The sequence below is a fragment of the Pygoscelis adeliae genome, unplaced genomic scaffold (genome assembly GCF_000699105.1).
Source record: "Pygoscelis adeliae isolate BGI_AS28 unplaced genomic scaffold, ASM69910v1 Scaffold377, whole genome shotgun sequence".
In the NCBI taxonomy this organism is placed as follows: domain Eukaryota; kingdom Metazoa; phylum Chordata; class Aves; order Sphenisciformes; family Spheniscidae; genus Pygoscelis; species Pygoscelis adeliae.
In genome coordinates this window covers 742,554-758,906 of record NW_008825210.1, presented here as the reverse complement: position 1 = coordinate 758,906, position 16,353 = coordinate 742,554, and the positions used below count along the sequence as shown (strand labels likewise).

The following is a 16,353-nucleotide window of genomic DNA, read 5'->3' as shown; positions in this document are numbered from 1 at the left end:
TTTTGTTATTTGAGCTGTTCATTCCAAATTGCATATGTTACAGATAAATGTCAAAGATAATTTTCTCTCTTTCTTTATTGTTGGTTTGTTATTCTCCCTGTTTCTTCTTTTTCTCCACTAGCATCTCCATCCTGTAGCTGTGAAAGCTCCCGCATCAGCATTAATAGAATAAAATTGATAGTAACTGAACTAAATCAGTTGCTTTCAAGTTGCTCCCTATGATGCTAAGAAACGCACTAGCTAGAGGAGGCCCAGAACTACTTCTGTGACTGTTGTGTGGGGCAATTGCTGTAGAAGGGCTTTCTCAGCAGTTTCCACCTTGTCCATCGTATGCAGTGCGAGAGACCTATTTTCCTGAAAATTTCAATTTATAGAATTCTGTAAATGATAAAACTTTAAGTTGTAAGGCAGAAGGTAATTTGGAAAGATCTTAATAGATTACTTGCTGTTGTGGGAATGTTTTTCAGGAGTCAAAGTTGTTTTGCTCAAATATTCATCAGCCAGTGCTAACTGTGATACAAAATATATTTGCCTTTCTGAGAAAAAGAGGTACTATTAAATGCTTTTAAGGTGCATGGATACTGAGCAGTTAGTTACAAAAGGCCTTTCAGTAAGACTTTGTAATGGAAGCAGATAATGCTGTGTACAATTGCTGTATGGTTTCCAGACTTGACACACTTTTTTTTTCTTTTTCTTTTTTTTTTTGTTTTTACCTCCTCTTGTGAGCTCAGTGAAAACTTTAGGCAGCATGAAGGCTCACTGGTAAATTGTATAGAATGCGTGCATATTTCACACACATATTTGTGACATGCGTCACAATTCATATTTGAATTGCAAGTGGATATTGGTTCTTTAAGGTAATGGCTTACCCTGTTGTTAATGGCAATTGACTTGTGTAATATTGTTCTACTGTAATTATTTAAATAGTTACCATGCTTTAAATTCAGGAAGAAAAATAATACTGCATTACTTGCCTCATTTATCTTGGGACTGGCATACCAGCATGAATGTTGTTTTGCAAACATAAAGTTATGCTGTTTTTCTGTGGTTTTAGGGCTGACTCGCATATGTCTTAATTTTTGTGTTTTATGCAGGGTTCAGTGGTCTCAGTTTAAAGGCTATTTTATTTTCAAACTGGAGAAAGTAATGGATGATTTCAGAACCTCTGCTCCTGAACCAAGAGGGCCCCCCAATCCAAACGTGGAATATATTCCCTTCGAAGAGATGAAAGAAAGAATCCTGAAAATTGTCACTGGATTTAACGGGTATGTATCATTTGTTTTCTAAAGTCAGGATAACAGAAATACTTTCCCAGTTTTTAACTTAGTAGTTTGTACTATCTATCAGTGTCTGTTCATTTTGCTTCCTCAAATAAATGAGCAGAAGCAAATCTGTACTTTGGAAATACATTACAGTAGTTTCAGAACTTTCACTTTATTACTCTGTCTTTGAATGAAAATGATGACATCCTGTGATGTTTCAGTCACTTCAGTTTTTTCAATATGTAGTTTGTTTTTAAGTAATACAATTCAGTGAAACATGGTATTACGATGTGCATTTAACAAGTAAAATAGATAGTAAAGCAGATTTCTTTCAATATATTTTGAAATACCTAATTGAAAGAAGTCCTTTGGCGTTCAGTTCTTAATTGCTTTGTGGCAGTTCAGTAGCTTTTGAAGAAGTAATGCCATGGGAAACATAGTGTGACCAGGAGGCAAGGTGTACCTGGTTTTGAATTGTTAAATTGTGCCAGATTCAAACTACAGATCGAGTGATGCTTACTAATTGAGAGACTTGGGGTATTCGATCTATTGCTGACAGTGTCTTAGATTGAAGTGTATACCCTGTGCTGGTTTCATAATTATGAAAGTTGTGTTTCCTTTAAAATAAAGCTCCTGATTTTTTTTTTTTCTTTTTGTCTTTTATTTGATGTGTCTACACAGTATTTTTCTTGTTTCCAAACTGGATTACATACTTAACATAAGCTGAGTCATCCTGCTTGTGGGTCTCAATGCTTGCTTGAGAGACTCTTTCAGCATTTTTCTCAGCTTGTCAGTAAATGGGCATACTATGAAGCTTGCTTCCCTGTTACCCTGAATTTTCAGATTTGGAGGTGCTACTAACACGTCCTTAGTATCATAGTTTGATGCTAGGTTAATCATTTTTACTGTCATTGTTCCATACTACTTAATTTATTTGCAGTTTAAGTGTCTCTTGTAAGTCAGATGTCATCTCCTCGCCCCACCTCCCGAACTTGCTCTCGAGTAGGATCCTTCTAAGAATGTGAAATTCAGCTTGTTCTCAGCTACCCAATATTTATATCGGGCTACTTCACTGAAGGAATTTAAAAACAAACCTAGCCTTTATGCCTGAGTCTGCCTCTCTCCCGCCTCCCCCAGCTTTTTGTTAATGCTTCACTGCCCACAAAACTTGTAATGTTCTCGCATGGAGACAACTAATGAATGGGCTGCTGTTATCTTCTGTTGTTCCAAAGTGTACTAAACAAACCTCTGGGTGACCAAGTCTGGAGCTTACTCTGTGGCTGTGCTATTTTGATCTATTGCTGTAACACTTAAGAGTGCTCAACTTCCTCATACTTTGAAGTGAACCACCCAGTCTTTGAGGAAGCAAACTGCATACATTAGTTACCTTAAAGAAAATAATACATTAGGACATTTCAGAATCTAGGATTGTGGAATAGTTCATTTAATAAATCCTACAACTGCTACAGTGAGGATATGACTGTGAAAGCTGAATCATGTGGAGATGTGTCCAAAAAGTAACAGCAGTTCTTGGATATATTCAGGCTTCTTACTTAGAGTTGTGGATGTCATTTCAGGGTACCATAGTGGAGAAGGAAGCTACTTGATGTGACTTTATTATTAGGATGTTTTTATTGGTGTTTGTTTAAAAGAGTGAAGGAAAGAATTTATTAAAACTAGCTAATTTGTTTAAACTTTTTTTAAAGTCAAAGAAGTAACGAATTAAGAATGACCCCTGTTTTGGGGTCTTTCTAGATGAAGTGTCTTTTAAAGAAAGCACAGACTGGCTGTTTTAACCTTACTGTATCTTACCTGACATTGTGTAATATGCTTGCAGAGCCAGATTCTCATGCTTGAGAATTGCTTTGGAGTAGGAACTTATTAAAAGACTTGCCATTTTCTTTATCCTTTGCTAGTGAAGCAGAAAGTTCCAAGGTAAGTTATTGGGGATCTCTGACAGAGGAGTCTTCACGGCATGGATAAAATAGACATAATCATAATCCAAATTTCCATGTATGTATATTTTTTGCTACAACTTAATATAGCTGTTATAAGTGATTTTCCCAGATCCCTCTTGAATCCTGTCCATACGATGAATTTTTGGTTTGTAATTCATTCTGAACTATAGTGCTAGAAAGTGCGGTTTTGAGTGTATTTGTATAGACTTTTAAGTGGTTACCTTGCGTAGGCAGATTAGGACTATTCACGCAGCTCATGTACTGAACTAATTAAATTTCTAAGCATTTAAGATCAATTCTCATACTGCTCACAAACTTTTACATTGGTGTTCGTGTATAGATTTACACCAATTTCAGTTACATCTATTTTAAAATCACGTTGTTTAACTATTTTAAAATCATAGTTTTACCGAAAAGAATTCCTGAGGTGACGTTAACTTTGGGTTTTGCCAACTAAAACCATTTGTAAATGTTGAACAAATTACAAGCAAAGGAGGTGATAGTGTGATACTTGGTGCCATCTGCTGCTCAATAAACGAAATTCAGTTTACTATGGAAAATTTTGGAGGGAAATGAACTGGGTTCGGCTTTTGTTTAAACCTTTTATAGCTGATAGTAAAATAGCAAGGCAACTTTTACTTCTGGAGTTAGTTGCAGGCTGCACACTTTCTTGAGTATGCTTATTCCCCAAGTAGCCAGGACTGTACTGATGTTCACAAAATACTTCATGTCTTAGTACTCCAGGTGTCCAGCTGGGTGTCCAGCTAACTACAAATTAACCAGGCAGTGATTCTCCAGGATGTCTTACAGATTTGGCTGATGAAAAATAATTTAAATTTCTGTGTATTTTTATTTCTGTGAAATAAATTGATTTTTGAATGGACAGTCTAGCCTATTAAAAAATTACGTAGTCTCTTTAATTATGGACTTTTCAACCCAAAACCAAAATGGCCATCAATGAGAAACAATAGATACAATTAGTGCTGTACCTATGTGGAAAAGTTAACAGATCAAGTTCATTCTTTGTGACTGAGTTAGAGTTGGGAATGTCATTAAAAGAGGGCACTACAGAGAAGCTGAATATCATGAAGAATTTGGGCGTCAGAAAGATTGCTGGTTGACCAAAAGTTGCTGAACAGCAGCACTATTTGATTGATACTAGGAAGCTTTGGGAAATTTAATAATGACAGAACCGTTGTCAAGCTTAAGAGCCTTCATGTAATAAACTGAATTAAAAGGAACATTTGTTCCTGGTTTGTTCTGGTTTATACTTACCAAATTTTGTGGATGGGGGAGAGAGATACTTCTGGGTCTCAAAATAGGGAGGTGAAATGTATCTTGCCTGTGTGCCAAAACGCTCGGTTTCTGCCATTTTACTTGCTTTAAAGCAATAACATGTCAAAACAAATGTTTTAGAAATACTGTCGTCTTATAGCATTACTTTTTGCAAGTGTTTAATGTATGTAATGCTTCATCAGCTGTATTCTAACTCTCCACAGCTGATTGATGGAGATGAACTTCACCATCTTTCTATTCTTACAAGTCGAGTAAAGATAAGTTGGTATGGTGTAATTCAGGGTGAATAGCAAGGGAAGGCATTACCTAGTAGGGTAGATGTGATGCACCTTCTGTGGTTTTTCATGTAGCTGTGTTGGAACTAGGGCTAAGGGTGGCTGCATTGTAGCCTACCTCCTTACTGTTTTCCAGCTGAGGATTATAACTTCCTCAGTAACATAATATACAGACAGTTCTGAAAAACGTAATTAAATTGTTGATACTTGGTCACTTTCTTTCTGATTACTGGTTGCTTTTAGTTAAAGTGAAGTGTCATGTAGTATGATTAATCATAGCTACGCTGACCTGTTTGCACTGAACTAGTGGTAGATCTGTGCATTTTTAAGATGTGGCTTTTTAGCTAATGAACTAAGCTTGAGATACACACTGTGTTAGCCAGTGAAATAGGCTTAAGATACCGTGTACTGAGTTCCTCAGAAAATAATAAAAGTTGAATTTTTACAAAAATTTACAGTATAGGGATATATACGCACACACGTATGTAAGTCTGTATTGATACTGCTCTGGACTTGGTGTACCAGTCGTAGTCCCAATCAAGAAATGGTTCTCAAGCATTGTATGAAATATTATTCTTAGACGAATTTTTGAAATGTTTATGGCTTCAACTTCAAATAGTTAACTGTAAAAAATGCATGATTCTTTACTATTTTATCGAAATACTTTAAAAGTTATTTTACTATTTTGTCAAAAGTCACAGAAGTTTGTTAAAATGTGACACGATGAATTTGCAATGAAAGTGTATGACATCTCAGGTAACTGGTAAATGTATGCAAAATATTGCTTGTCTGAAAGGTCAGTTTCTCATTTAAGTAGGGATGAAACTGAGTGCAGAATTGTCAGAGAACAGAATGTGTGAATGTGATGCTTATGGATTTAATATCTTACTCTGAGTTTTATTATTTTCACTGAGCTGTTCCTTGATAGATAAGTATACTGTCCAGTTGTGGCAAAATAGAGTATTTGTAACAGCTAAAGTATAATGGTTCTACTAATTCCAACATTTAATGCTTTTTCTGTATATGTGTTTTGTAAAACATGAAATAAACTACAAGTTGAGAATTTTTTAGCTCTAGTGTGTATGACTCAAATTTGTTTTGAATCGCTTACCATTTCTGTTCTATATATTTAAATAATAAATACAGTCTTAAACTATTTTACTGTTGACGATCTGATTTCCTTTTTGTTGTTTTAATGAATTGTTTGAATTGTGGGATGATGTATTTAGGATTCTACTTAAGAGTTTTGTGGTGGTGAGCACAAAAGACAGTGCTTTGTTACCTCAGTGTATGAGATAAGGGAAAAATAAGGCCTTGAGTTCCTACCCTATATTGCTAATGATAACAGGTTTCAGTACTGTTTTCTTTCTATTTTCTCAGTAAGGGGGAGAAAGCGATACCATTGTTGCTTCCTAACAGTCATACTCATTAAAATAAAATTAAATTGTTATAAATCTATTTCATTGCAGCATCCCCTTTACTATTCAGCGACTCTGTGAGTTGCTGACAGATCCTAGGAGGAATTACACAGGAACAGACAAATTTCTAAGAGGTGTGGAAAAGGTATGTATCTTTCTGAGAGAGAACACAGCTAAACAGTCACAACTGCCACTTAAATAACTTCTGAATTACTCCCAAAGGTCTGTTGGTTTCATTATGGCTCGTAGCCATAGTATAGCTAATAGCTACTCTAAGAGTATGAGTTTGTTTCGTACCTTTTAACATCAAAAAGCAGTTTTAAAATAACTTGTTTAAGACACAAAAATAAATCTCAGGACGGTAGCTATCGTGTTTCCTAATCACTGTGCAGTACTCAAACTGTAGTTTGTGGAGGGCGTAATGTCACTTTTTATATTGAGTCCTAGCTAAAATAATCAAATAATCAGCTGAAATAATCTGAACTTTTTGATCAGGCATTTCCTTCCACATTTGGGTTCAGATTAGATCCAGTAAGTGAAGGAGAAGGGAGGCCCCTTCCCCCCGGTGTCTTTTGTTTCAGTATTTAAATCCTCTTGTGTAGAGGACTGTGCTTTCGTAAAAGCATACAGATGTCATCGAATGGTATTTTATACCATACCAGCTTACGTCAGAATGTGGGATCTTTCAAAAGTAGAATAACAGACTTTGAGGATGTGGTTCCGCATAGGACTTTCTTGATGGCAAAATTGGCTTGAGGTTCCTACTTGACTATTCGGTCGAAGAAAGGTTAACTTGTAAATGGATTGGTTTTCACTGTTACAGTGGATGCAGTCAGGTGTATCTTGCAAGTTAAGATGGGAAGGAGATGGTCAGGAATAAATCATGAGACGGGGATTTCACAAAGCAGTTTCTTAGCCAACGACGAGATGTGTGAAATCACGCCTCAGGTTTTATGGAGAACCCTCATTAAAGTTCATCTGGATTAATTTAGCTGTCCCTGTGATAAAAGCCCCCCTGTATAATTGGGCTAAATATTGATTTGAAGAGAGAAACTTAACTAATTTTTAAGCTAGGTTTCTAGATGTTAAAATTGATTTAGTTTGCAGTGCCATTCAAGAGGGGAGAGGTGGCTAAGCAAAACATACTGAATTAATCATTATTTCTGCCCTTTGTTTATGCGGGGCCAAAATAATTTAACACTTGAAATACGGCTGTGCCAAAAATAGCTAATAGTGCTTGCACACTCTGGAATGCAGGACTCGCATACGAATAGAGCATTTCTCCAGCAATTCAGAAGTTTTTCAGCATTTCGGAATACTTTGCTTTCCAGAGATACTTCAGTTAGAAATTACAAACACTTGGACCTGAGGCTTAATGTGCTGGTCTCGTTATGACAGTAACCCATTTAAGAAAATACTGACTTCTAGTGTAATTTCAGCCTGACCTTGTAAAGAGGGAGCAGAGATACTTTTTATGTATCTGTCATCTGTTGATAGCTTTCAACCCAATTTTCTGTAGAGATACTTTAACAGATATGACCAAAATCCTGTAACTCTTGAAGTTTTGGGGTGTTGTCAAGAGCTGAAGCTTCTGTTTCTGAACTCTTAATATGTTGTTTGTGTATTACAGAACGTCATGGTTGTCAGCTGTGTATATCCATCTTCAGAGTAAGTATAGTCGTCTTTTTCTCGAACCTGTAAGCTTGTGTTAGTAGAGGGGAGAATGTGCGCGTGTGTGTCTAATATATTTCTCTTGCTGGCAGCGGTTGTATCCAAAAGACAGACATGCAGAGTTCAGTTTTCATTATCAATAGTTAAGTCAACAGTAGTGATAGTGGTCTGCAAGTGTTACACGTAGTAATTTGGAAATGAACAAACAGCTTTGGAATCGGATATGTGGTACGGTTCAGTATTATCCCCAAACACTAAGCTGTTGTCTTATACCATAGCTGGTGGTGGAAAAAATGGATACCCCTCGATAACGGTTGCGCTGTAAATTCATATCCTAGCCTATTTCCCTAGTATAATGTATAGGTAGAGAACCCCCTTGAGGACTGACAGTGGGGAGGGGGGGTTTTTTTGGGGGGGGGGGGGGGTGGAATTCTGTGCAAACAAGCTTAAAGTAATTTAAAGTTCCTTTATTCGTAACATTCTCTCTCTTTTTCTTTTTAGCAAAAATAATTCCAATAGTTTAAATCGGATGAATGGTGTTATGTTCCCAGGAAATTCACCAGGGTACTCTGACAGGTAGGTTTAGTTTCAGGAGTTAACTTTTTCTGGATAAAAGCAAGATAGTTCTGGAAATAGCTGGTTCCGATCCCTTACCATTACCTATTCTGATCCCAAATAGGTAGCCTCAAAAATGGGGTGTGACATGGAACACTGGGGCGGGGAAGGAGGGTAGAGGAGGCATGAACATACACGCTATGTAACTCTTATTTTTTAATCTTTTTGTAAACTCATTGTTTAGATTTTTTTTTTTGTTATTTAAAGTTTTTATAGTAGTTTGCATGTTGTAGGCAAGGAGGTTTTTTTATTCAATATAAAATAGCAAAGTACCTGATCTTTTTTGTTTTGTTTTGGTGATCTTTTAAAACAAGGTTATAGCTGCTTTCTGCCTATTAGGAACAGATTACTTTACTAAAAGGATGGGCTAATTTTTTTATTATTATTTTTAAAGATCTAATATAAATGGTCCTGGAACTCCCAGACCAGTAAATCGACCGAAGGTTTCTTTGTCAACTCCTATGACAACAAATGGTTTGCCAGACAGCACGGAACATAAAGAATCAAGCTTGCAGCAAACAGAAGATAAAAAACACAGGTTTGTGAGGAGTAATGTATTTCGAACTTTTATTATTCTCAGTTTTTTTTCACTTACATTTAAAAAATATTTTAAAAGAGAATGGCCACCTCAGGTATGCATAATTAAGTCTTAACATATGAATATCTGCAGCAAGATTTGGTGTGTACTTACTACTGTTTGGGCTGCCTAGATAACTATCAGCTCAAGTGTCCACAGTTGCAGTAACACATCTCGTCAGCGTACGGGATGCATAGTAAAAATGAAGAGTGAATAATAGAGTTCAGAAATCCACAGTTACCATATTTGTGTCAGGATGTTAAACTATAACCAGATAGGATATTTCATAAATGTTTGCCACTGATTCTGACAGTAGGAGCTGTCTAATTTGGACCCACCATAGTAGCCTGACCACTCTGCATTTTCATTGACAATCAGGTGAAGGAGGAGTGATGGCTTTGAGGTTTTGTTACGTAATAAGCGAGTACTACTGTTACCTCTTGTAGAGTGTTTAACTTGAAGTAGCTGCTACTTTTTTTTTTAAAGTGTGACAAGATACAGAATGTTTTTCTTCAATAAAAACTACAGCTGCTTTTGTTGTTTATAGTGAATCGCCAGCATCTGAATCAGAAGGTGCTCAGAGCAGCCCAGTAAAAAATAAGCACTCTGAAGATGATCCTGCAGAAGCAGAAGGACATGAGGTAAAAAGACTTAAATTTGACAAGGAAGGGGAAGCCAGAGATGCACCTAACCAAACTGCCTGCAGTGAAGTTTCTTTAGGCATGGGGGAAGAGACAGAAACATCCTCTACATCTCAGGATAAAGAAAAAGATGCTACTTGTGCCAGACAGCACTGTACAGAGGAAGAGGAGGAAGGTATTTCAGATTTTATTGTTTTTGCTCTGTGCATTTTCCAAGGAGTTGGGATTTTCTTTGCTGGAGGCCAGTGCTGTTGGGATTGCTGAATGTCTCCAGTTGTCCATAAAGATGAACTGGTTGTTCATGCTTCAGTTTTGCATAATTTAGCAATTCCATTATTTCTTCTTTTTTCTTTGTCCTACATCTCTATTTAAAAAATTATACAATGGTACTTGAAATCTTCTTAGGCAGTAAATTACATGAGGGTGGTAATGATGCACCAAGAATCCGAGAAACCCTACTTTTGGGTATCATCAGTCTCCTCGCCAGAAGGGGGATGGGTCATACCTACATTTGACTGTCTTTTTATTATTAATGAATTACTGAAATACAGATATAAGGTTACGGTCTTTCACTGAGGAGGCTGAGTGACAATCTCTCCAGATCCTACTAGAACAGTGAAAATTACCTCACTCTGAGGCAGGCCCTGTACCTAATTAAAAAAAGGTAACTGCAGTTAAGAGACCGATCTATTTTTTTATGTATTCTCCAAAGTTTCTTTTTAATACTTATTTTTTTGTGGCTCGTGTATTTGTAAAATGTTCCTCTAGAATCAGCATGGACGTACACTTGAAACAGTAATGTTTTCAACATTTCCAAAAGACTTGCTTCTGAAGAGAAATGAAGGAATGTGGGGAAGCAAGAAAAAATTACTTGTTAGACGATGTGTTTATCCACTGAAGCTTAATTAAGTGAAGCTACCTATTTAATAAAAAAATTGGACTTTATTTTATGGTATATTAGGATAGTTTGGCTATCCCAATGAAGTTGGCTAATACTTTACACCTTCTAATAAAATCGGGGATTGTCAGTTTTTCCTGTCCTTGGCTGTGTTGTAGAAGCATTGCTCAGCATAGCTGGGAATGGGAAGTAGCAGGATTAAGAGTTGTTTAAAAATGCCTTAGTAATACTGTACTTTCACCGTTTCTAGAGTCCTTCATGTCTCCCAGAAATGTTGGTCCAGACAGAAAAGATCAAGAAAAAGACACTGAATCCTCAACTGTGAATGAAGACACCTCTGAGGAGAACAATCAAATGGAGGAGTCTGATCAGTCTCAAGCGGAGAAGGATTTACACTCAGATGACAGTGAAATTAGTGGATCTGCCAGTAGTGGAGCTGACTGCAGTGAAACTGAAGAGTTAGGGTCCTATGCTAGTGAAACTCCAGAAATTTCATCAGAGACCCCTATGGAAAACAGTGATGAAGCCACAGAAGTTGCGGATGAACCTATGGAGCAAGACTAATTTAAATACACTTAGATGCAGTATTTTCCATAAGGCTCCGGTTTTACACTGTATAAATAATTTTATGTAATAAAGTGGACCTTTAGTTTTACAAAAAGAAGCAGGTTGTAAAATAAACTTCTCCATGGATTGAACCTTGAAAGAGTTGTACATGATAAGAACTGTGAATACCAGCTCCTTCAGGTCCTGCTTACCGCTGAACTTTCGTTTGGTCAAATCAGTGGTTTGTGTATAGTTTTTTTTATTTAGAATAAAAGTTTTTAAACTGGAAGGTAATTATAATTTTGACAACTTTTTTGGAGATTACCACACCTAGTTGTATGTAAGCAAGAAAGCTTTTTTGTCTTGTCTTTTTCTGACAGCTATAGCAGTTACTTCATATTTTGGTTACAGTTTCAACATTTGACATGTGAAATATGGGGTTTCATGCTGGTTTCCAGATTTTTATTTGAATACACACTATGAAACCTTATGTTGTGTGTTTCAAAATGTGTTACATTTCACACACATATATGCACGCATGCACACGTACGTGTACCCTCACCGTTCTAAGGCGGAAATGGTATATTTTTTCCGTTTCTATAAAAGATAAATACAGCAAATACTTTTTCTATAGGAAAAGACTGAGTTCACCTCTCAAGGCACTTTGTTTTGCCTCTGGAAAACAAAACAAATGAAATCTGGCCCATATGAAACCCTGGAAATATTAACATTGTTGAAAACACCAGAGTAAACACATTCCAAGAGAACTGTTCCGATTACAACACTTTTGTATACTTCTGAGGTGCCTGAGTGAAAGGATTTCATTTATTTATGAGAAAATGTGCTTTATGTTGAGAACTCTGTAATCAAAACATTAGCTCAAACTTTTGTAGAAGAAATGTTTGAAAACATGGTAAGAAAATATCTTGGAAGAAATGAACAGGTACTTGCCTTTTGAGTGCTTCTTGGAGCATTGTGAATATTGTAGAGAAGTCTCAAAATTATTTGAAGGTATGCAGATGGCATCGGTATGATCACACCACTGTACTGGAAGAATTAATATATGACCGTAATTATGTACCTGAGCTAAACGACTCAAAGGTTTAGGGGTGCATAGAAATCACCATGATTTGTATAACATTTTGGAAGTGAACTAAATATTTTTGAACATGCTACTTTGACAGCCAGTGTTACATTTTTTTCAAACCAGCTCAAAGCACAAACTACTGCTTTAAACTCTCGATATTTTCCAGTTCCCATATTTAAAGACATGCAAGCTGCAACCTCCCAGTCACAATTACTGGCTGCCAAATTTATACCTGTTTCTTCAACTGTACCTTTTTGATATTTAGAATTTTTAAATTTCTGTAAAGTAGATTTTTGTAGATTGTAATGAGTGCTCACTGCCATTGTGAAACGGTATATAATTGTATAATTTCTGTGTGTAAACTGAATGCTTGGGCTTTCAATACAGTATTCATATAAAGCAATAAATATTAATGTTATGAAATATCCGAGTACATTTTTATCAGAATTGTCCCTCTTTGGTTTTAAGTTCACATACCTGAAGTACAAAAATGACCTCCAGAATGCATGCTGATAGTTTCTTGTACTACATGGTATGCTTTGTATCATTTCGGGGAAATCTAGGTTTTGATTAATACCGGAATAATTTGGCTCAGTTGGAATATTTATAAAGTTATTTTTTGCTGACATTACCTATCAAGTTCTAAGCAGACAGGATTCAGGGAGATGCTTGCCAAAAAAAAAATCCTATTGATTGAGATCCCCTTACGGAAGGAAAATTGTACTTTGACTCATTTTCATTGTGCTTAAGGGTTGGATGTATATTCTAAAATTAAAGGACTGAACCAAAATGTTGAAATTAGGAAAGTTTAAAAATATAGTGACATCTTATACTTCTCTTTGTGGTTTTTTTTAATATTTTGCCAATGAGATCAAAACTTTAAAATTTCTAAGTTTAGAGATTTCTGAAATTTTCTTTAGACTGTTTATTTGTGAAGATATTGTCAATAAACTTGTTCTTTAAGCACCTGTGACCTTTCGATATGTTTGTTTTAGCAGCACTAGTGCTACTGTTGTAGAGACTTGCAGAAGGACTCTGAGGTACGGACCCATTTACCTATCTACTTTTTTTTTTTTTTCCAACGGCTGGTGAAAAATGTGAAGTCATGCTTTAACATCACAGTATGCATCTTAATACTAAATATGTGCCTACATTTAAAGATTGTATTTACTACATCAGAGATTTCCCCCCTTTAAAAAAAACACCAAAAAACACCAAACCCTGTGGATTTAAAAACAAACAAACCAAACCAAACCTCCTGCATTTCTAAGCAGCCGTATTTTGTCGGAGGCATTACACACCTCCAGGTACACGGGCAGCTGCTTTTCCGTGTGCATGGGGGTGTAGCATTGGATCTATTTTCATAGCTTGTATTTTCTGAAATCTGGATGCTTTAAGTTCCATAATTACATACACCCCGGAGCATGTTTCTGTATACGGCTGTTCAGACAGAATTGGTCGTTCTGCTCGCATTCATGAAGGAAGCGTGCGGTTAAACCCCAGCAAACCAGGCGACAGGCACTTCATAGCGTTCGTGGGTGTATTTCCTATTAAAAAGCTATTACATGGAACCGGAATATAAACAGAAAATGTCATGGAGTTTGCTTTTCAGGATACAAGGTAAAGGTCAGCTTACCTTAATTACCTTAATTCTGCTCTTGACCCTTAAAAAATTGCTATCTCTGGAAAGTTGATTTCCTTAAAGTGTCTGCAATGCTTTGTCAGCCTTGGTTTTTAAACTTCAGGGGCTACTTTAATGCTTGCAGTAGAGATTGCTTCCTAATAGAGCATGTGCTTGGGGTTATAAAGACTAGTACATTGAGGTTAAAATGTTCAAAAACGTCTTTGAGTTGATTCAGCGAATGGAGCAGAAGTTGCTGGGATTCGGGGAGAATTTACATGCTGGAACTTTTGCCGGGCGCTCTCCAGCGACCACCCGAGGAGCATCGGCCAGGCTCCCCAGTGCAAGGGCTTTACTGCAGGAAAGCCTTGCATCCTTTTGTCTCACAAACGGAGCTCGGAACAACCAAAGCCATATCCCGGTGCAACGACCTCTGGCTTTGTGTCCTTGCCCACCGCCGTCTGAGACTGCATCAACTTTGGGGGCAAGGATTATTACTGCTTTCTGTATTGCTAACCTGGGCCGGGACAAATTCGGATTTCTTTCTCAAATCCCCTTGGATCTACTGCTGGCTTGAACAAATTAAACTTTTTTTTTTTAAAATACAAAAATTGTGTTCTGAGGGTTTCCACGGCTAAGGCACCTCTGTCTGCAGCACTGAGTATTGCTTTTTTTTTAAACATTCCAGCAGGACATACTCCTCACTGGAAAAGTAAACTGGAATTGCATTTCAGTTTACGCCTAGCCTAGGGGATGCAGGAAACTGACTGGAAAATATTTCTTCTGCTGCCTCTGTGAGGAATTCTGTATGTATGCATGTTGTTTTTCACTCGAGCAGTTTACTGAAAAGCTGCATCGTGACTCCAGCGAGGTTGTCCTGGGTCTAGTACAGAAGAACCAAGCTTTCATTTTTAGCTTCTTTGTTAATTGTAAGGGGGAGGGAGGGGGCAAAACACAGAGCTGAAGCCTGATAGAATCTTAGTTATAGGAGTCTTCTGTGGCAACAGTTAAGTCCCAACCCAGTGATTAATTAAAAAAAAAAAAAGATTTTTAGATTTTTTTTTTTCCAGAATGAATGCCTTCCATTGACTACAACTGTACGAAACACCCTTCTGCAGGCCTTTGGCATTTTTAAATGCATATAGTGCATTTCTAGGAAGAGCTTAAAGGTCGTTTGCGTCTCAGTGTGTCTGAGGTCAATGTTTTTCAGTTAGACAAGTATGGAAGAGCTACAGGTTGCTGAAGGCACCCTCATTGCATCCCTGCCATTACCAATGAGACCCACGTTTTGTCACATAGCTAGTAAGCTTTTGTTAATCAGAGCTCTTCATCCTCCTTTGCCTCAAGGACATTCATGCCAGCAAATTCTTTATGGATATAATATTCTTTTGGTATCTGCATGGTTTAACTGAAAGGGCTTAGCTCTGAAATTTGTATACATAGGCTATACCATGTACCTATGCATTTGTGCTCTCTATACTTCTGTACAGTGAATCTTTCTGCTGCTGGGCCTCTCCCACAGGCCGATAGTTACAAGTTTATGGCATATTTTGTCTTCATTTCTGTATTTGTGAACGTTTTCTGGGACACAAGGCACCTTATTTCCAGGATTCCTACAGCCTCTCAAAAAATATTCATGCTAACGACTAATCTCTTGCAGACTTAAGTTTTTAGGTTAAGAAATAATCCTCTGTTTTCTAGCTGAAAGAGGATGTTCTGGTTTCTATGGATAGAAATGGCAATCATGTTTTGGTTCTGAATGATCTTTTAATGCACGTGAACAAGGCACCTGAGCTCATTCCCCCAGTTTGGGATTATTATTTACCAACTCGTCTGCAAGGTTCGCTGTAAACTGTTGCATTATTTAATTTGTAAGTTGATCCTGTCTCCTCATGTTCACTGGGGAAAGCTGCTTTTCTCCATCCATGTTTATTGCAATAAACTATAGACAAAGTTCTTGAGCCACTTCTGGCCTTGGGAAATTCTTACCATGAGTAAGTGGTGACAGAAACTAGTCAGGACTGGGCGTTTCCCTGCAAATTTTACGGTCCAATTTAGAACTGCTGGACCGTGACACCGCAGGTAAAGGTACGAGAAATTTTGAGGGCTGCTGGACAAATGTCTTCTGCCATTGTGATACAACAGGAAACTTTTAAGCGTCCTTAAAGCTTTGTTCCCACACCTGGGTTGCTGCAGCTGCTTGCCAAGGCGCAGTGCTCTCGTATGAAATAAGCATAAACACCGCCACTCTCTTCAGCCCCGTTCTGGAGCGATTCTTCTCTCTCTCAATAATTGGGGTTTACTTTATCAGAGTAATCGATAAAATGAACCGCAGCGGCCCGTCAGTCGGGGTGCCACGAGGCGGCCCCGGTGCGGAGCTGGGCCCGGTGCGGGGCTGGGAGTGAGCCCTGTGAGCAGGAAATGAGGAGTTTCCCCAGGGAGAGAACGGGGGAGGCGGCGGGGGGGCTCCCGCGGGGCGGCTGGGGCG

General features: G+C 37.5%; 1 protein-coding gene across 1 annotated transcript in view; it reads left to right on the top strand.

Moving 5' to 3' along the window:
- PPP4R2 (protein phosphatase 4, regulatory subunit 2) overlaps positions 1-13,206 on the top strand; it is a 37,333-nt gene extending 24,127 nt beyond the window's left edge. The window contains exons 4-10 of the mRNA XM_009329014.1: positions 1,095-1,265; positions 6,261-6,354; positions 7,840-7,877; positions 8,382-8,456; positions 8,890-9,033; positions 9,620-9,888; positions 10,862-13,206. Of these exons, the coding sequence (XP_009327289.1) occupies positions 1,095-1,265; positions 6,261-6,354; positions 7,840-7,877; positions 8,382-8,456; positions 8,890-9,033; positions 9,620-9,888; positions 10,862-11,175 (1,105 nt within the window). The 3' untranslated portion in view covers positions 11,176-13,206. The remainder of the gene's footprint in view (positions 1-1,094; positions 1,266-6,260; positions 6,355-7,839; positions 7,878-8,381; positions 8,457-8,889; positions 9,034-9,619; positions 9,889-10,861) is intronic.
- The last annotated feature ends 3,147 nt before the right edge of the window (positions 13,207-16,353 follow it).